The following is a 21,352-nucleotide window of genomic DNA, read 5'->3' as shown; positions in this document are numbered from 1 at the left end:
TATTTACTTGAAATTATGGGCCCATTTGCTAAGAGGAAAAAAAAGAAAGGAAGATTGAACACAGTCTTGCTTCTGAGTGAGGGTTTTTGCCTTTCTTCATCAATATGTCTTTCCCAGGAATACAGGTGGATGAGTCTGTATTAAGCCCAAGGGAAGAAATGTATAATTTAGGCAGCAGAGATAGTCTCACTCCAATGTGAACAATCTCTCTTCAGACTCCAGGGAAAATTCGTAAGATGGTATACTGCCTATGGGGTGGGTTTCCTGTTTTAGCTCTTTGGTCAGCTGAGAAAACTGGTGAAGTTTGATCTGCTGAAGGATGACCTGAATTAATCCTCCCGGTAACTAACCTTTTGACTTCACTATTTTCTGATTACTGTGTATGCTCTTTGGTGAACGGGCCTTTCAGAGTCAGTGGGCTGTCCCCACTAGTGATAAGGTGGTCAACATTTTTTTGCAACTCCTGCATGTAATACTATTTCTGTTTCCTTCTATTTCAATATCTTCAGAATGAGCAAACCCTCACTCCGTTAGGTAAGAGTCTTAACAGCCCTATTGAATGGAGAGGATCCTAAGGGAGGTCCTTAAGATTAGTAGGGGGTCTTTTGTCTGTCTTCAGGTGTCTATGATTTGCTCTCTTAAATTTATAGACCAGCTGATATGGTTTGGGTCTGTGTCTTCACCCATATCTTATCTGAAATTGTAATCCCCATGTTCAAGGGAAGGACCTGGTGGGAGATGACTGGATCATGAGGGTGGATTCCCCTGTTCTGTTTGCATGATAGTGAGTGAGTTCTCATGAGAGCTGATGGTTTAACAAGTGTTTGGTAGTTCTTTCTGCATTCATTCTTCCTGCCACCTTGTGAAGAAGGTGCCTTGTTTTCCCCTTGCCTTCCGTCATGATTGTAAGTTTCCTGAGGCCTCCCTAGCCATGTGGAACTGTGAGTCAACTAAACCTGTTTTGTTTATAAATTAGCCAATCTCGGTATCGTTATTGCAGTGTGAGAAAGGACTAATACATCCCTCCTGAATTTGATCTACGACCTGAGGCCCTTTCTCAATTTGAGAATTATTTGCCATTTACGGAGAGCAGGAATAAGAAATTAGTTTTCATTTTCAAACCTGGCCAGATCTGCCTCCTTTACATTTAGCAGTTTATTCTTTAATTCATCTCCCTTGTCTTGCATTTCACCACAGGCAGTGACAAGAAGTCAGTGGGCCTTTCTGTATTCTGCTTGGAAATCTCCTTGGATATCTAAGTACTACTATGAGGGACCCTTTTTTATATTGCCTCAGTTGATAACTAAGTGACTTTTTACCACTACAAGGATCTCTTTTTTTATAACTTCTGATATATTTTTCTTACTTTTTTTAGCCTTCACTGAGGCTGATGAGGCTTCCGCCTACTGCCAAGTCCCAAACCAATGCCTCATATTTTAGGGTTTTGTTACAACAGGACCCCATATGCAGATACCAAAATCTGTTTTCATTATCTACTGCTGCATAATAAACCACCTCAAGACGTAGTGACTTAAAATATTACCAGTTATTAATTTTGCCCTTGAAAATACAATTTGGGCAGGGCTTGGCAGGGACAGCTGGGGTGGCTCAACTGGGGTGGGAGAATCCACATCCAAGATGGTGCATACATATGGTCTGGCTGTTGAGTGCTCTCTATGTGGGCCTCTCTATAGGCAGCATGGCTTCCTTACAACATAGCTGCTAGGTTCCAAGAGCGAGTGTCCCAAGAGGAAGGAAATGGAAATTTCTTATTTCTTAAGGTCTGAATTTAGAAACTGGCATGCATCTCTATTAATGTGTAATAAGTGGCTCCCCAAACTTCATAGCTTGAAACAAAAAACCTTTATCTGTCATAGTCTCTGAGAGACAGGGGTCCAGAGTGACTTAGCTGGGTGGTTCTGACTCAGGGTCTCATAAGTGTGCTGTTAAGACACACTTTGGAGATGCAGTCACCTAAAGGCTTGGCTGGGGCTGAAAGACCTGCTTCCAAGCTCGTGCACGTGTTGTTAACAGACGGCTTCAGTTCCTTGCCACATGGGCTGTGCCACAGGACCTCTCACAATATAGCAGCTGATTTCCTCAGAGCGAGTGATCTGAGGGAGTGAGAGCAAATAAGACAGAAGCCACAGTGCCTTGTTAGGACTTAGCCTCCAAAGTCACACAGCATCACTTCTGTTTAGTGACTAGGAGCAGGTTACTAAGTTCAGCTCACAGGCAAGGGGAAGGAAACAGGTTTTACCCCAAGGGAGGGGTATTAAAGAATTTGGTAGGCATATTTTTATAACTATTGCAGTGTTACTTCCATTGTGTTTTATTGGTCCAGGAATCCTGGTGCCCTGATTCAAGGGGAAGGGCCATTATGACAAGTCTCAATGAGTGGTATGTCAAAGAGTTTCAGTGCCATGCTCTAAGAAGTGCCACAGCGCCTACTGAGATGGAAGGATTTTGAGAACTAAAGACCTGGACAGAGAACTTTTCAGTTAGCGGAAATGGCCTGTTCCATTTGTTTACTCAACAGAAAAATATCATTCAGCATCTACAAAGTGACAGGTCTAGTTCTAGGTACTGAGGATGCAGTAAAGAACAGAACAAGATCCTCCCTCCTTTTTTTTTCTTTTTGAGACAAGGTCTCACTCCACCCAGCCCGGAGTGCAGAGGCAACATCATAGCTCACTGCAGCCTTGAATTCCTGGGCTCAAGCTATCCTTCCACCTTAGCCTCTGGAGTCACTGGGATTATATGCATGAGCTCCCGGCTCAGTGTCTCTTCTTTTTTGAGAGCTGTGTTCTGCCATTGGCCACAGTGGCGTGGAACTAGATATGCCTGGGCTGAATGTGGAGGAAAAGCACACTGTTTCTTCAGGAGGAAGAGTGGTCTAGATTGACCCAGGTTTAAGATCAGTATTGTGGTAGCTCTTCAGAGTTGGTTAGGACCAGGATACACAGAGCTCTGAATTGTAAGCTAAGGATAAGAGCAATAGGGAGCCATTACAATGTTTTAGAGGAGTAGTAACATGACTAAAACTAGACTTTAGGAAGTGTAAGCTGGCCACGTTGTACACAGAGGGACGGATGTGATAACAGCTCGGGACTGGGAGTCATGGAATTAACTAGGATTTTAGAAATGAAAAAAGGGAGAAAAGAAGGCTGGTGTAGGAAATCTACTACAGATAGGTAATTATTGATTTTTGGAGGAACGCTGATACTAGTATATCCAACTGAGTGTGGTGTAATACACATTAAGAAAAGTAACTTAGAAAGCCCATCGTTTCTCTCCTTTTTCACTGACCTGTACACGCCTTGACTGTGTTTTAGTTGTCTTTTTTCTTTCCATTCTCTATTTCTGCTTCAATTTTCCTGTTCAGCAGAGAATAGTTTGGTCTAAAGCAGATAGCAAAAGTGGATTGATTCTGCTGTTACTGTCCTTCCTAGATGTATCAGTTGGTTCTTACACTGCTATAAAGAAATACCTGAGACTGGGTAATTTATAAAGAAAGGAGGTTTAATTGGCTCATGATTCTGCAGATTGTACAGGAAGCATGGTGGCATCTGTTTGGCTTCTGGAGAGGCTGCAGGACACTTACAATCATGGCAGAAGGGGAAGGGGAGGTCAGCACTTCACATGGCCAGAGCAGGAAGAGGGGTGCCACACACTTTTCAATAACCAGACCTTGTGATGACTCACTATCACAACAGCAGCACCAGGAGGGATGGTGTTAAATCATTAGTAAGAAACCGCCCTCATGATCCAATCACCTTCTACCAGGCCCCACCTCCAGCACTGGGGATTACATTTCAACATGAGATTTGATGGGGACACAGATCCAAACCATATCACTAGAGAAGGAAGGTACAGCCCTGAACCCTATGCATACTGACTTAGAATAAGACACTCACTAGGGCAGGCACAGTTCTCAATTTTTGAGTGTAGGGGCCATACAGTGAGTAGAGAGAAACTTGGGCTTTGGAATCTGAGAAGTGTGTGTTCAAGTGCAGCTTTATCATGACTTGGCTAAATGATCTTGGGCAAGTTATTTAACCTTCTCAGGTCTTGTTTCCTCACCTATAAAATGGAGCTAATAATAATATTGCCTATCATATGAGGTTGTTGTAAGAAGTAAGGTAGTGAATTGGAATACTGTGGTCTATCAGTATATTAATACATGATATAATAAATATATGTGATGTCTCTTTCCACAGAGTGAATACGTGCTTAGCTAGTGATTGTTAACCATGCATCTGAGTTGGGTAACTCTGACTCACTGTCACTCGGTGCCACAAGCTCCTGGCCAGTGTACCTGTAGTAAAAGGGCAGCGGTGGCATCCATACCTTTTATTACAAGGCAGCTTTGGCCTCGGTGCCTGTGTAGCCTCCTGCCTGGTCAACTAGGCCAGGCCACTTGTCAACGGGGAGGATTCAGTTTTGTGGAGGACTCAGTTTTGTGTTTGGTTTTCAGCTCTGAGTCCAAAAGCCAGGGAGACCTGCTGGGTTCTCTCCCAGAGCTGGGCCACATATTATTAACCTGAGCCCTGGAGGTCTGGTCAGTGTCTTGGCTGGATCCAGTGCAGAAAGAGAAGCCAAGGAGAGGACAGTCTTCCTGAGGTCCAGAGCAGGTCAGACCTAACTGTCTACTGCAGGAGGTTTGCCCTGGGCCAAACCGAGGTCCTGCTGGGTTCAAGGGTGAAAGGCTTCTTCTCCTAGGAGGCAGCCCCAGACCCACCTTGCTGAACTGGCTGCCTGGAAAGGAAGTAAAAACAAAGGTCTCAAAAAAGAATAGCTCCTTAACCTCTGTGCTGCTCTTGCTGAAAGCTCTCGCCCTCTATCCAGGACTTGATGGCTTTGGCCCTGGGCCTGGGGGAGAGCGAAGGGGAAGTGTCGGCACTCTCTAGGACTGAGAGTGTGGCACTACAGCAAGTGTGTGGTGGGTGCAGCTGCCTCCTGCTGTGGCTACTACCCATCCCCATCAGAAGCCTGGGTCTGTCTCCTTCTCTAGAATGGTGCTGGGACTTTCCAAACCAGGGACCTGTAGCCATGAGAGTTGGTGTCTTGAGTCTGCTTCCACCGTCTGCATGTCATGCCTGCCTTCCCACTGCTGGGGCCCCTCAACCATCTTCCAGTACCCATGTCTAAGACTTAGCAGCAAGTATCCTTCCTGCCTGTTGGACTCTGGGTCTCCACCGTTCTGAGACACAGTCCTGTATTGGGCCCCACCTCTATCGGTGCTCTTTGACCTGACTAGTATCGCAGTCCTCATCTGGAACGGGGCCAGCCATGCTCTGGCCATTCCCTTGCCCTGGGATGAAGGCTCAGCCCCTGAAGACTAGCTAGTGGACAAGGCTGGCTCTCTGATGCCCAGCTGCTCTGATACTGGCATCCTGCACGCACTTCCGGCTCCAGCCTTGTCCCGCCTGAATTACCCCTCATTGTTGATCTGGTCCATCTGTTGAGCCACCCTGCAATTTTTTTCTTCCACTTTGTTTAATGCCCAGGCCCTCAAAAGACAGTCAGTAGAAGTATTGGTTTTTCAAAAAACGGACCCTCAATGATTGGTTGCTGATCCCTGGAATCTGTTGTTTTCGTACCTCCTTCACTTGTCAGTGTTTTCGTTACCTGCCCTGACTCCAGTGGGTACGTCTGGTTTTAAGCCCTGGTCCTTCTCGTCGGATCCATCCTCTCTCAGGTGATTGGAGCTGATGGGTGTTCCAGCTTCTGGATGCCAGACACCAGCAGCAGCAGCCGCCTCCTGGGTGACAGCCTCATTGTGTGTTGGCAGGCCTCTCACTCACCTTTTTAAATCAATCTGACCTGAAAATCTTGAAGCTAAACAAACACAGCCCTGCTATTTTGGCACAAGATGAAGGCCAGTCTTAAGTAGTCTATAAAGCTGTGAAAAAACTTTTAAAAGAGAATTATATCCAGGGCACCCAAGCTGCTTCCAGATACCAGAGGCAACCCAGCCTTTAATAATATGCTTGCTGGAATCATTTTAAATGGTAGTGTGGATGTTGGCCATCTTTATACTTCTTTTTTCTTTCCATTCCTGACAGAAAGACTTCCAAGGCATGCCCCCGGTATTATTCCCTGTTTCAGAGAAGCTCTAAATTCACATAGCCTTCAAACTTGTGTTTTTCACTCAGACTGTATGTTAGGATCATCGGGGGAAATTAAAAAATACTGGTACCCAGGCAGCACCAAGTTCGTTCGGTCAGAATCTCTAGGGATTGTTCTTGGATACGGGAACCTTCAAAAACAGATTCCAGGTGGTTTGAATGTTCTGCGAGGGCTAGAACCACTGTACCAGTGAGAGGAGAGCTGCCTGCCCTGTTCACTTCTGGCAGATGGACTCTTGAGTCACATCTTTGCACACCCATGTGAAGCTCCAGGCCCAGTGTGCCCTGTGGGTGAGTAGCTGCGACTGCAAGCTGGCCTTGGCCTGGAAGCACATCTTGCGGCACCTCTCTGATCTTACTCTTCCCTGGCCTTCCCCTTGTCCTAGAAGATGTGCCTGAGGCTGAGAGGCTTCCTTGTTTATTTCATCTAGCTGTCTGTTCCGAGAGCCCCCAGCTAAACTGAGGTTACAATCTTGGAGCAGCCAGCAGCCTGCCCTAAGGAGAAATGAACGGGAGATGGACACGGTGTTGACTGCATGCCTTTCATAGGATGCTTCTTTTACCTAGTAGATGGCCCAATGCCTAGTTGTCTGACCTGTGACCAGGGGACCCTCGCCTGGGAAACTTGTTTATATGCCTTTGTGGCTCTTATCTGTCCTCTGTTCACTTTATGCCTGCCTGGCTATTGCTCTGGCTCTGGGAGCCCAACCTTGTGCTCTCTTGGGTATCCCAGGTAAAACCTGGCCTGGGGCAGCCCCTGGTTCTTCAGATGGAAGGTGCAAGTCCAATATACAGCATAGTTGGAAACAAATTCAAAGAGTGTAATTTACTGATCTTGGGCAGGGAGGGCACAGAGAGTCAGGAGGGCAGTGTCCCTGGGCTACTTGAGATAGGAATGAAGCATCATGCAGAGAGAGAGGAACAAGGCACATGGCAACTGGCGGTGTCTATAGGGAATAGGGTCTGGGTCACTGTACGTTTTCAGGCAAATGTGTAAATGGTCTGTCTAAAGGAAGTAATGGGGAAGCAGGGAGCCCATTCTGTTAGGCAGGGGAGATGCCTCTAAGTTTTTATCTCTTGCTACTGGCTTGAGCCATTGGATGTGGAGTTCTGCTAATGCCTGGGCAGCTGTGTCGTTCCCGTTACAGTCACCCCATGATTCTAATTGCCTTAGAATTTATAGGAACCAGTTGGCAGCCCAACAAGTAGGCTCCTCTGGCCAATGAGGGAGGCTGGTGATGGAATCTTCCCAGGATGGGCAGGCCTCTGCCTGGTTATTAGATTGGCCATCTTTGGGTCTCACCTCAGTTTGGATTTTTTTTTTTTAACTCACCTGCCCTTTTGTTATCTGTTTCCAAGGAGCAAACAGCTCAAATAATTATTTTAAAATAACCTATGAGAATGTTTCTAATACTCCAAAAGCCATTTTTTTTTTTTAAAAAAAACAGGATGGTTCTATCCAATTTGGCATTTCATTTATAGAGAATAAAAAGTATCTGTACTTACAATGCATCCATTGCACACAATGGTATTTAAATGGTAGCCTGAAATCTTCCCTCATAACTGATGATTTTGGGGGAAAATAAGAACATTTAAAAAATAAACTAGATTTTCTAGATAAATACAAAATAGATGATTTTCACACCTCAGATAATGAGAGTAGTTTTTTCCTTAAATTTAGAAACAAGTATTTAAATTTCCATCTTCTTCTGAATGAATATTTGGCACATCACCAGTAAATACATATCAGTTAAAAATTTTTTTTGAGAAAATATCCTTTTCTTGCATAATTAATTTAACGGAAATTAAACTGACCATGTCAGTTGTCAAACAAGGAAAAGTAAGAATTTTGCTTATTTACAATTAATGTTATTTATAATTGTATTTAAAGGTAACTTTGTAAAATAGCCCATAATGATATAATCTAAAACAAAATAGATTGTATTAAAATCACTTTTTCATTATATACCAAGAAAATTATTGAATGATTAAAAAATTCTTAAGTGGTTGCTTAATACTGTATGGAATTGGGAAGAGCAGTTCAGGTCACAGAGGCATGGGCACCGTGTTGAGTGGTCACTGCACTGATTCAGAACAGCAGGGACTGGTCCTGTACTGCGGTGGGTGGGTGCCCAAGGCTGGACCTATAGAGTGCTGCTGTGTCTGCAGCTGCAGGGAAGCAGGAGAAGAAGTGATGATGGTCCAGGAGAGGCCACTTGACATATGGCAGAAAAACAAAATTCTGGGTACAGACAGTGACCGGGAGTGTCAACTCAGTTGCTTCCTTTCTTTACTATTTCCCTCTTTCTAAAAAAGTCTGTGATTTAGATCAATGGCTGGAGGAGGGAGACAACAAGAGACCCAATAAAAATGTTTTCAAAGATGATGCCTATCCAGTGTGAAAAGAAATGAAGACCTACCCAATGAGAATAAGCAAATGCTATTATTCAGAGCTTGCTTCAGCAAGGGAGTGAGACACCATCATTTAGCAGAGGTTCAAAGGTAGGCAGAGGAGTGGGAAAGCTTTAGAGTGGAAAAAGGAGAGGGCTTCCAGAGTGCCCTGACTGGAGGTGATTGATGCAGGGAAGCTGGAGGCGGCTTACTAGAAGCGAACATCCTGTGTGTTTGGTTAGGGGAGCATATTTGGCTTTCTCTGGTGGGTCCTAAGTTGGGATCAGGGACAAAAATAAGGGAAGCCATCAGTTATTAATCCAGTCCTGAACATTTTGGGCCAATTGTTACAGAAGTTATTATTTAGCTCCCTGGATAGTTGCTACAGATAGCAATTTGGCTTCCAGCAGGTCTGACGTAGAGCAGGCCGGTTTCTGGGGCTGTTTTTTGTAGGTAGGGTGATTGGTTTTCTGGTAGGTCTGCTGCACATTGTGGATCAGAGTTCCATCTTTTGATGTGGCCTGGCTGTTGTCTGGTTGTGTATTCAGTCTGTCACCAGGCACCACATGTTCTCATGCTGTTGGAAAGTTCTGTGTGTCAGTGTTATCTTCCCCTCGCAGTCTATGAAATATATGGCCGTCTGAAATGTTCGATGTGCAAAGCCAGCAATGGGGCTCTGCTCACAGGAAATGCTTTTGCCTGTCTCAGGAAGTCATGGGACCTGAAGAAATGCATGACCCTGACAGAAAATGGCAAATTCTAGCTGAAGGGATGTCCGGGGAGAAGCGGGGGTGGGAGGGGAGCAGTTGACTGGGGCTTGTTGGCTGCCTCCGTTGCCTTCCGGTCAGCCAGCCCAAGCTTACAGTGGTTATCCTTGACCTCGCCAAGAGAAGCCTCTAAAGACAAGGGTGGATCTTGATCTTACTGAACTGTGCACTTAAGCTTGCAGTTCCTTGAAAGATCTGGTGTCATGCAAGACAAATTATGCAGCTCTCTACTATTTCTGGAGTTTGATTATTTTCAGCACTGGCTTTATTTCTTTTTTCCACTAAAGAAATATAGTTCAGATGTGGATAGGTGAAAGCAGATAATCTTAGGAGGATGGTTACAAACGGAAATGTCTGTGGGTCCAGGCAAGTGCCATGTGTGTGAGGGGTACCCCAGGTGAGAGGCCTGAGGACGGGGCAGGTGAGAGGGCTCACGTGGGCACAGGATTCATCCCCCCATGTGCTCTTTCACTTCAGTGATGATTTCTGCCCAGGTATTGACCAAGTCACTTATTGACATGAGATCGGAAAAACCAAATTCAAGTTCAGCAACTTCGCATGGGATCTTAGAACTCTGAAACTTTGTGACCTTCACCAGGTTATCTTTGGGTCTGGGTTTTTTTAACCGGGAATCAAGGACAATCATTAGGAGGCTCCCCTTCCTGGATTGTTGGGAAGATTAAATGAAATAATCCATGCAATGAGAGCACTGTAATCTCTAAATCTGGACTCTCAAATAATGACCTCAGGTGAAGGAAGAACTAATCAAAATGCCCCAGGTACTATGAAGTACAGAGGGTAGGTTTTTTTTTTTTTTTTTTTAAAGGGATGGGATCTTGCTCTATCACCCAGGCCAGAGTGCAGTCATGTAATCATGACTTATTGCCACCTCAAACTCCTGGGCTCAAGTGATCATCTTCCCTCAGCCTCCCAAGTAGCTAGGACTACAGGTACATACCACCATACCTGGCTAATTTTTTAGTTTTTTTTTTTGTAGAGATGGGGGTCTTGCTATGTTGCCCAGGTTGGTCTCCAACTCCTCAAACAATCTTCCCATCTTGGCTTCCCAAAGTGCTGAGATTACAGGTAGGAGCCACTACACCCGGCTGTTATTTGAATTCAGAGATGCTGAGGATAAGTAATGTTAGAACACAATGGGTAAAGTTAGCTTCAGCATACACCTAGAGATTTAAATTGTGTTATTTGTGGAATAAAATATGTTGACAAGTGCTTTAAAAACCCCATGAGATTACCTAGGTTTTATTCCCTTGTTGAAGAGCAGGCAGGCACAGGTATATTGGGATGCCATAGGTGGCATATTCTTCTCCATCACATCCTCCCATGGCATTTAGAAAGGGCCCGTTAGAGTTATGAAGATTCAGGTCACAGGTCTCTGGTGGTACTTTCTTCAGGTATCAACATTGACTTTCCAAATTTTCATCACTAAGCTCCTGACCAATTTCAGCAGTCAGAGAGGTCTGCATCAAGCAAGGTCTACCTCATGGGCTTAGATCTGAGGTCAAAATACTTATAAAATATGAATCAAGGGCATCGTAGCATTTTATCATGGCTTGGGTTTTGATATGAATGGTCTCTTTGAGAATTCACACTCATTCTGCTCTTTTTAGATGTTCACTTTTTTATCACAGTGCATTTTCCCAAGCCTTATGCCTCAGGATCAAAGAAAGAGCCCAGACTTTAATGATCTCGCCTATGTTTTACCAAGGGCAGTGGTCTCTAGAGCTTGCAATGGGTTGCAACAGATTAGACGGTGTATTTCCAGCAAAACTTTTGTACTGGCACTTGCTCTGTATATGTAGTCTCTTCCAATATGTTTTTAGAGATCTTTTCTTTCTGACTGTTTGCAGGAGGAAATGGCATGCTGTGGCATATTCTGCCTGGGGTCTCTGGAGGCATAGTTGGTGCCCATCCCACTTTTTATTAACTGTCTTGGTTGAAAAAATGGCCCAGAAGACATGTTGGGACTTTGTAAGCACAGCTTAAAGAGGAACATTGGAAGGTACAACATTGTATATGTGGTCACCCTGCCCCAAAGCAGTCATGCAAGCTCCCCAGAACATGGGGTCCCTTGAGGTTCTTTGTGGCATGCGGTAGGGGGCTTGATCCTCAGATTCCCTGACTTGGCCATTGTTCAGTATGGAAATTACCAATTCAGGAAAGGTTTTAGTTGTGTTTCTGTTTACAACTTGAAGCGCATAGAAGTGCAGTCTGCTCTCATGTGGACTTTGTGGGTTTTTCCTAAATGGGCCCAACCCATCAGCTTGGCATTTTGGGCGCTGCTGTTTTGAAGCAACTTCCTCATAAGTTTAGTCTCACCTCCTACCCCCTGCCCATTGCTCTCTAACTAGAGTTCCTATTTCTTCTTTTGGGACTCTTTATATTCTTCCCTCCTGAAATCTGCCTCAGTTTCTCCTTCTGGAATAATCTCTCTTGTCCTCTGCCCTCTCCTAGCATTTGCTTATTCTCTGGAAGGCACCTTCTTCCGTTATTGTATGGTAACTTCCTGGAGAGCAGGAGCAGTACTTGTTCTCTTTTGTGTTTACCATGTTGCTTAAAACAGTGACACACAAACAAATGAGTCTCAATAGGATGTTTACCAATCATGGCATTGGAAACTATGGACTTTGGTGACAGATGATTTGTGCTAGGTTTCAGAATGCCTTTGAGGAGGGAAAACATTTTGTAACATTTTCAATATTTGTATCAGCCTAAAATCTGCCTGCTAAGTAACAATAAAGAAGTTAGCAGCATAATTTGTGTTTAAGAGGAGGGGTTCTAGGGTGAAGTTTGAGTCAGAAGCTTGCCGTATGGTTAACTGTACTGTGACCTTCAGCAGGATAGCTCTCCAGATTGCTGTTTTCCCAGCTGTGAAAACAGATAATAGTATGAATTTCAGTGAACATAAAAAGCACTGGCCGGGTGCAGTGGCTCACACCTGTAATCCCAGCACTTTGGGAGGTGGAGGCTGTTGGATCACAAGGTCAGACGATCAAGCCATCCTGGCCAACATGGTGAAACCCTGTCTTACTAAAATACAAAAAATTAGCTGGGCGTGGTGGCAGGTGCCTGTAGTCCCAATTACTTGGGAGGCTGAGGCAGGAGAATCACTTGAACCCAGGAGGCGGAGGTTGCACTGAGCTAGGGTTGTACCATTGCACTCCAGCCTGGCGACAGAGCAAAACTCCATCTTAAAAAAAAAGCACCATTGTTCTATATATTACAAAGAAAGAAAAATTATTGTCAATTAAACAGTAACAGTGCTTTCTATGGTTTAGAATTTTTATCTTGTGCTTACTGAAATAGCTCTTTCACATGTAGTTAGGCTTTTGAAAAATCACGTATCACTCATTAAAAAGGAAAATTGGTTAAGGTTGTCCTAGGCATCTTCCTATTCAGCCTGAGTCTTCTGAAACACATTCGGCCTCAACGTTGTCGAGGTTCATGTTTCTCCACACATCATCATCCTCTGAACAATTGAAGTTGTGGGAGGCAACTTTTTCTCCCCCAAGAATGAACTGTTTTCTGTAGTATTGTTTGCCAAACTGCTAACACCTTTCTTCAAGTTTCAAATGCTGGTGCTTTTCCAGTCTTACAAATCCACATCAACAGAAGATTTTCAGGCAACAGCCAGGATGCAAATGGTCCTAAAATGGTTTGCACATTGAAACACCAGGTGGTTGCAGATGGTCAGCCAGAGCTGGGAAAACAATCCAATTATAACCTGGATTGCTCTGACTATTTCCTGACTGCTTCCTGGCTGATAGCAATTGTAGGACACGTCCCTGTTTCAGAGATGTTAAAATGTAAAAAAAAATATAATAATAATATAAGACATAACCTGTCTCCTAAAGTTGTGATGACATTTAAAGTTGAGAAAGTTTGTAGCTATTATTGTGATTATGGTTACTATAAATTCTTAGACAACATAGGGGGGTTTTCTAATAACACTAATTTATGGGGTACTCATTAATGTTATATATTTATTAATTTATTGTTCAGTACTCATGCTTAAAAATTTCATAATTTTTCCTCTTTTTAATTGAGGTGTGATTTACATTCAATGAAATGCAGAGGTCTTAAGTATACAGTTCTTGAATTTCGACATCTCCTGTGTTACAAACAGCCCTATCAAGAGATAGAACATTTTCATCACTCAAGAAACATTACCCTGTGTCACTTCCCAGTCATCGTCATCCCTCCTCGGCTCTGATATCTTCTATCATGGATTAATTTTGCCTTTTCTAGAACTTAATAGAATCATGTGGCACTATTCCTTTGCATCCTTTGTAAAGATACATATGTGTTGCTACATATATGAAGGGTTTGTTTCTTTTTATTGCTGAATAGTCTTTCATTGTGTAGCTATTGTATTATTTTTGCATTTTCTTGTTGATGGACATTAGATTGCTTCCAGTTTGGGGCTGGCTCTTGGGCATAAAGTCACTATGAACATTTATTTGAGTGCAAATATTTTTGACTATGTGTTTTCATTTCTTTTCTGTAAATGCCTAGAAAGTAGAATTATTGGATTAAAGGGTAGGTGTACATTTAACTTCATGAGAAACTGGCAGAACTTTTCTTGAAGGGACCATTTTACATGGGTGAGAGTTCCAGTTGCTCCATATCCTTGTGAATGTTGACATTTTTAGTCCAGCTAATTTAAAACATTTGAATGGGCTTGTAGTGGAATCTCTATGGTTTTAATTTTTCTTTTCCTAATGATTAATGATGCCAAATGCTTTTTCATATATTCATTGGCCATTTGTGGGTCTTACTTTGTAAAATGCCTATTAAGTCACTTGCCTGTTTTTCAGTGGCACCATTTGTGTTTTAATTGTCAGGCTGTAATATTCAAGTCCTTTGTCAGTTAAACATATTGCCGTGATTTTCTCCAAGTCTGTGACTTCTTGTCTCATTTTTTAGTGGTGTCTTTTGATGAGGAGAACTTTTACATTTTGATGAAGCCCATTTATTCTTTTTAAAATAGTTACTGTTTTCTGTATCTTATCTGAAGTTCCTACCTACTCCAAATTCAATAAAATTTTCTTTTATTTTCTTTATGTGGAAGCTTTATAGTTTTAACTTCTACATTTAGGTCTGTGATCCATCTTTAATTAAATTTTGTGTATGGTTTGAGGCATGAATCAAGGTTAATATTTTTCCCATGTAGATAGCTAGTTGTTCCAGCACCATTTATTGAAAACACTTTCTTTTCCTCATTGACCTGCTTTGGCACTTTGGTTGGCTATATATATATATAAATCCACTCCTGGACTGTTATTCCATTGATCTATTTCTCTATCTATATGCAATGCCATATTATCTTGATTTATAGTGGCTTTAGCATTAGTCTTGAAATCAAGACTAACTTTTTAAGGATTGCTTTGGTTTACTTTTTTTTGGTTTACTTTTTAAGGATTGCTTTGCTTTTTAAGGATAGGCCTTTGTTGCTGCTGCTGCTGCTGCTTTTGCTTCCTCTTCCTCCTCCTCTTCTTCTGCTTCCTTTTCCTTCTCCTCCCTCCGTCTTTTTCCTCCTCCTCCTCCCTCCTCCTCCCTCCTTCTCCTCCCTCATCTTCCTCCTTCTCCTTCTCCTTCTCCTCCTCCTTCTTCCTCCTCCTCCTTCTCAGCCTCCTTCTCCTCCTCCTCCTTCTTTCTCTTCTTCTTCGAGATGGGGCCTTGCAATGTTGCCCAGTCAGAGTGCAGTGGCTATTCAAAAGTGCAGTCATAGTGTACTACAGCCTCAGATTCATGGGCTCATTCTTCTACATTTTATTTTATTTATTTATTTTGAGAAGGAGTCTCACTCTATTGCCCAGGCTGAAGTGCAGTGGTGGGATCATGGCTTACTGCAATCTCCGCCTCCCTCATTTAAGTGATTCTCTTGCCTCAGCCTCCGGAGTAGCTGGGATTACAGGTGTGTCCTGCTGTGCCTGGCTAATTTTTATATTTTTAGTAGAGGTAGAGTTTCACCACGTTAGCTGGTCTGGTCTTGAGCTCCTGACCTCAAGGGATCCACCCACCTCAGCCTCTCAAAGTGCTGGGATTACAGGTGTGAGCCACCATGCCTGGCTCACTCTTCATCATTTTAGAATAAGCTAATAGATTTCTACAAAAGGACCTCATAAAATTTTGATTGGAATTGTATTAAATCAGTGAATCAATGTGGGGAAAATTGAAATCTTACCAGTATTGAACTTCCACTGTATGTATATAGTGTATCTTTTAAAATATTTGTCTTCAATTTCTCTCAGCAGTTCTTGAAAAAAGTAGTTCTCACTGTAGAGCTCTTGCACGTATTTTAAAAAAGTACTCCTCAACATTTTGAGTTTTAAAACATCTTGTAAATTGTATTTTTTTAGAAAGTCATCTTTCAGTTTTTTGTTGTTGATATTTAGGCATAAGATTGATTTTTGTATATTGGCCTTGTATCCTGCAACCTTGCTACATTTAACATGCCATATATTTTGCTCAGTGCTTTACAGAATTTCTTGTTTATTTTTGTAACTACCTATGATTCAGGTATTATTGCAATCATATTTTATAAGCAATTTGCCCCAGGTGTTCTAATGTCTTTGCTCCAGGTCATGCAATTTGAGTAACAGGGGAGCTAGGAATTTAATTTAGGTCTACTCTAATTAGGTGGTCCAGTCCCCTTCCACCCTACTATGATATGTCATCTCTTTGACATTTGTATATTATTTGAATAGAGTGACACGTTGTGGTTTCTCTGGATTCCACTGGGACATTTTTGTGTCATCATATTTCACAGGACACGGCTTAGCCAATTGAACTCCTAAAATGGACATAACAAGAATAAGGTGATAAAAAGACTGGTGTTTTTTTTTTTTTTTTCCAGTTTAGGGAGGGCAGTGCTTTTCCAGGTTCTTTCCCCAGAGGACTGCTGAGGAAGTTGTACATAATCTCCAAGTTCAGTTTCTTTGCCCATGCTGTGAATGTACGTTAGCTGCTGCCAGATCTTCCGTGTGTGGATGCTGTAAAGCTTGTTTTCCCTCCTTTTCTCCCACAATGTGCTGTAGGAAACCATTTCTGTACAGCTAAGGACCTCACCGAGGAGATTAGATCATTAACATCAGAGAGAGAAGGGCTGGAGGGACTCCTCAGCAAGCTGTTGGTGTTGAGTTCCAGGAATGTCAAAAAGCTGGGGAGTGTTAAAGAAGATTACGACAGACTGAGAAGAGAACTGGAGCGCCAGGAGACCGCCTATGGTAGGTAGTGCACAACTGCTATGCGGCGAGATATTGATGATATTTGTTGTGTTTTGTGGCCAGACAGAATGCTCTGTGCTTTATGTGAACATCACTGTGAAGGGTGTCATGGAACACATGGCCCTTTTCCTGGGGGACATTTTTGGCAGGCGCCTTGGCAAACTGGGTGGAATTACTTGTCAGCTTTTGTTTTTATATTCACATGTGACATCTTTTCTTTTTCTGCTCCCCCTCCCACCCTGCACTTGCTAATAGCCTTGTTATTATTTAGAGCAATTTCTCCCTTGGCAAGGTCTTGCGCATTTTCTTTGTGTGACAATTATCTTCCTTTTGTCCCTTGGCTCAGTCTCCTGGTCTGCACAATCATAGACTAAATCAGGCTGATCTGAGAAAATTGAGGAAAGACCGTAAAGTGGCTCTTCTATGTGTGTACTTTTCTGAGAGCTTCTTTCCTCAGGAAGGATGATGTGGAAGAGGCAAATGCTGCCTTAGTCAAAGTGTCTGCTTGTCGGAGGACTTCAAGTGTTCTTGTGTTCTTTCCTTTTCCAGTTGTTAAGAGTAACTGAGGTTACTCTGAGATTTGCACCCAGAGGGATAGTCTCGGAAGATGCTGGTTCAGTGCAAATTGAGATAGTATAAACTCATTTCTTAAAAAAAGTAAGGCGTTTCTGATGATTCAGTTTCTAATATGCAGAATGAAATCATTAAAAGCAAATTCAGATGTAATCTTTATTAAATACTAGAACCTGTTTCTGCACCAGTAAAATGACAAGAATAACATCTATCTCCTGGGCAGATTAAGTGGTGCAGATTAATTTGCAAAGATCCTGGAGAGAGAGAGAGAGAGAGAGAGAGAGAGAGAGAGAGAGAGAGAGTGTGTGTGTGTGTGTGTGTGTGTGTGTGTGTGTGTATGCGTGCACGTGTGCACGCACATGCCTGCCTTTCCATTGCTCCTAGAAACTAACTAAAAGTCAGGGGCCATATATAGCATATCATGGTTCTTAAATAAATGTCATCATTTACTAAAACAAATGAAAGAAATACATATGAATAAACGGCTGTATTTTACAAAGCATGCTTGTTTAAGAAGAAATAAGAAAAGAATGGGGCTGGGAACCAGATTTGAAATGGGGCTTTTGTAAATATTTCATAAATTGAAGTAAATGAAGATTAGTATTCATAAGCTAGATTGAGAGACATAAACTCAGCTAGCTGAAGTTAAATGCATCATTTTGGGATGCATAAATTTTCTTTTAAAGGCTTATTGATTTGTGTAGAGAGAGGTTTCTTCATAGAAATATTTGAATCAAAGAGTGTGTTCAGTAGTCATTCTGTCTTCTTTGTAATGAATACCCTTAAGTTGGCTTAATAGTGCTTACCTTTTTTTCTTTCACTCTCAAAGGTCAAGCCTTGTTTTTGCCATATATGTAACTAGAGACAGCACATTTGAGCCTAAGTAACTATAGTACTAAGGAATGACAACATGCTCACCTAAGACACCACAGCCTGGTTTACTCTGTCATGATAGGAATGAGCATTGTACATTTTTTTTTTTTTTTGAGACAAAGTTTTGCTCTTGTTGCCCAGGCTGGAGTACAATGGTGCGAGCTTGGCTCACTGCAACCTCCACCTCCCAGGTTCAGGTGATTCTCCTGCCTCAGTCTTCTGAGTAGATGGGATTACAGGCATGTGCCACCACGCCTGGCTAATTTTGTATTTTTAGTAGAGACAAGGTTCCTCCATTTTGGTCAGGCTGGTCTTGAACTCCCAACCTCAGGTGATCCGCCTGCCTCGGCCTCCCAAAGTGCGGGGATTACAGGCGTGAGCCACCGTGCCTAGCGAGCACTGTACATTTTAAGTAGATTTCTGCTATTGATTTTTAAAATGTATAAACAATGAAAACTACAAAATTTCTCATGTTATCACCACATAATTTTTCACAAAATGAAGAATATGTTATATCCAAGAATAAAGAAGATGTGAACAAATTTGAGCAAATTTAGTCCAGCAGTATTTTCATTTGAACAGTTGAGCTCTTGAAAACCATTAATATCTCTTTTTTAAAAAAGGACCATGCAGTATTTTTTGAATCTCATCATTGTCACTTCACTAAGTATTTTCAAAATGATGAATAAAACATAAACAAATGGAATGAGAGATTGTTACTGTGGATGGTTCTAAATTGCAGATGGCTCATTACTGTTGTGAAGCCCCTCTATGTTTTCACACTTGGATTTTGCTGGGTCAGCCACCCTTTTCCCTATATGTTGATTTACACATGCTTGGTTTTTTTTTTTTTAGCCAATTTGAGATGAGCTGGCTTTAGGTGAACCAAATTAATAATCTAGGGTTGTGAGTAACAAATAAATAATGAATACCTGAATATATTGAAACTTTTATTTATTAAAATGTGATAAAACTGGGCTAAAGTCCATATTCAGCTATTTTTGTGTTTTGAGAGTTAAAAATTCAGAGGGAGCTCTGTGTTCAAGTTTAAATACAGGGGAAGTACAAAGGAGCGTGTGCTTACGCACATACACATATGCATGTATGTACCATGACTCTTTAGTTTTAGAGAATGAAACCATTTAAGAAATGAGCAATATGTAGTATTCTTAAAAAAGATTTTTATTTCCAACAATGGTTGTAGAATGCAACATTCGGGGGAAAAAGGCAACTCATGGATGAACAAGCCACCCTGATGGTCAGGGACTTAGACTCTTCTATTTTGTTCCCCTCTGCCCCACAATATGCACCATACAGTCCAACCTGGCTGACCTAGCCACAGGCATGTCCAAGTACAGTCAGAGAAAATGCAGAAGGAAGAGAGCTCACCTATCCCGTTTAAGTACCCTTTGAGAAATCTGCACACGTCTCTGCTATGGCCACATCCCTGTCGCCTCAACCTTGTTGTATGGTAACAGCTACTTGCAAGGGGAGCTGGGAGCTGTCCTCACCCTGGGCAGCAATGTGCCCTGCTGAAGTCGTGAGTTCTGTTTCCATAGCAAAAGGGGAGATTTGCAGTCTTAGGGAACAATTAGCAGTGTGTCTCATACAGTGACCTCTTAATGAGGTGAAGTGTATCTCTAATGATTCGCCTGAGATGAACTTGCTGCACTGATCACTTAAGATATCCTGGTATCTTGTGTCTCTGGCTAGATTGTGAGTCCACTGAGGTCAGAACATTGTCCTCAGGTTTCACTGTACTGCTCTGGTATCCAGCATGATGTCTTTTAAAATAGTAAATATACTATACCACAAATATTTGTTTACTTACTGGGGTCAGATGTTAAAATGACACATGAGCCCTTTCTTCCTGCATTTTAGATTGCAGATCCAGGCCTTGAATCTTCTGCTTCTTTATTCACTTTCCAAATTAATGAGAGTAGTGGCAAGTTTGATTGTCTTTCTTGGAAGATGCTTGAGTTGTCTGAGTCAGATATTCAGATTGGAGTGTCAGCAGGCAGAACAATATGATAATAGAAAAGGAACTGAAATATGCCAAGGTACTCAAGGGCAAAGGGAGACAGACATCATCACTAAATCCATTGGCTTTTGTCACCAAGACACAATCGCTATAAAGAGATGATAAGAAGTGCTCTTTAACTCCTGTCAGCTGTTTTTAAGACTTCAGGATAACGCATTTGAATTCTGAGCAATGCTAAGTGCAGTGAAGTAGAAGGAAAAGCTAAATCAATCTTCTAAGCCTTGAATATTTATGGAAATTAACTATAAACATTTAATTATTGTGGATTCCAATATGTGTATTTCTTTAAAGAAAGGAGGGATGAAAAAAAATCAGCAACTTTTACAATTTGTTACATCTTTTTTTTTTTTTTTTTTGAGACAATTTCTCTCTTGTCACCCAGGCTGGAGTACTATGGTGCGATCTCAGCCCAATACAACCTCTGCCTCCCAGGTTCAAGTGATTCTCCTGCCTCAGTCTCCTGAGTAGCTGGGATTACAGGCACCCACCACCATGCCCAGTTAATTTTTGTATTTTTTTGGTAGAGACAGGGTTTCACCATGTTAGCCAGGCTGGTCTTGAACTCCTGACCTCAGGTGATCCACCTGCTGCGGCCTCCCAAAGTGTTGGGATTACAGACGTGAGCCAACACACCAGGCCTATAACTGCTTTTCAAGAAAAAAGACAGCCCTCAGATTTATGTAGCTGTTTTTCACCATCCCTTGTGTATACATTGGTAATCTGTATTGTACTTTATTAATATTGTTGATTTCGCACTGTAGCTCAGCTATAAAGGGAACCGACATCAAGGGGAGAGATTTAATCACAGAATAATCAGGGCTAGAATTTTAAATAGGACATCATTAGCATGTTAATGAATTTTCCCACCTTATGCCAGCTGCCTGAGTAGAAAAGATACTGCAGATGTAGCTCAAAAATCTGGCTGGGTTTATGGCCCAGTGAGCTGTCAGGAATCTGTGTAGGGGGATCCATAAGCTAAGGAAAGAGATTCTCAGTGAGAATACCAAGCAGCAAGATTTCATTTTTCTGAGCATGATGGCTAACTGTGCCCAGCCTAAACTCATTTGTCTTTCAGTGAGTAAGTGGGGAATGGAAGGCAGAGAAGGGGCAGTTTAAGGGTAATGAAGTTTGAGTAGAGGCATCTCTCCAATTATGGTTTGGGGCTAGGACCTTTTGCTTTAGATAGAAAAGTTGTAAGTTCACAATGACAAGATCCTGCTCTAATTTTTGGAACTATCTCATAATTTTTCAGCTTGAAATAGCTAATGAAAGGAAGCAGGAGTGTCTTGTGCATTTGTGTTGCTATAGAGGAATACCTGAGGCTGGGTC

At 42.2% G+C, this 21,352-nt stretch overlaps 1 protein-coding gene across 9 annotated transcripts in view; it reads left to right on the top strand.

The window, feature by feature from the left end:
* Positions 1–21,352, top strand: part of DISC1 (DISC1 scaffold protein) — a 373,398-nt gene that overhangs the window by 161,975 nt on the left and 190,071 nt on the right. For 6 of the 9 annotated variants that reach the window (XR_004257992.1, XM_032242435.1, XM_032242432.1 and 3 more), the window contains one exon: positions 16,348–16,536. Coding sequence is in view for 6 of the 9 variants with exons in the window: in XM_032242435.1 (XP_032098326.1) it covers positions 16,348–16,536 (189 nt within the window). In the remaining 3 variants the exon portion in view is untranslated. Of the gene's footprint in view, positions 1–16,347; positions 16,537–19,863; positions 20,341–21,352 lie in introns of those variants that run through there. The other 3 variants (XR_004257994.1, XR_004257993.1, XM_032242438.1) reach the window with 2 other exon arrangements.

This window comes from Sapajus apella, unplaced genomic scaffold, assembly GCF_009761245.1.
Source record: "Sapajus apella isolate SASKATOON/1434 unplaced genomic scaffold, GSC_monkey_1.0 scaffold49, whole genome shotgun sequence".
In the NCBI taxonomy this organism is placed as follows: domain Eukaryota; kingdom Metazoa; phylum Chordata; class Mammalia; order Primates; family Cebidae; genus Sapajus; species Sapajus apella.
This window is presented reverse-complemented; position numbering and strand designations above follow the sequence as displayed.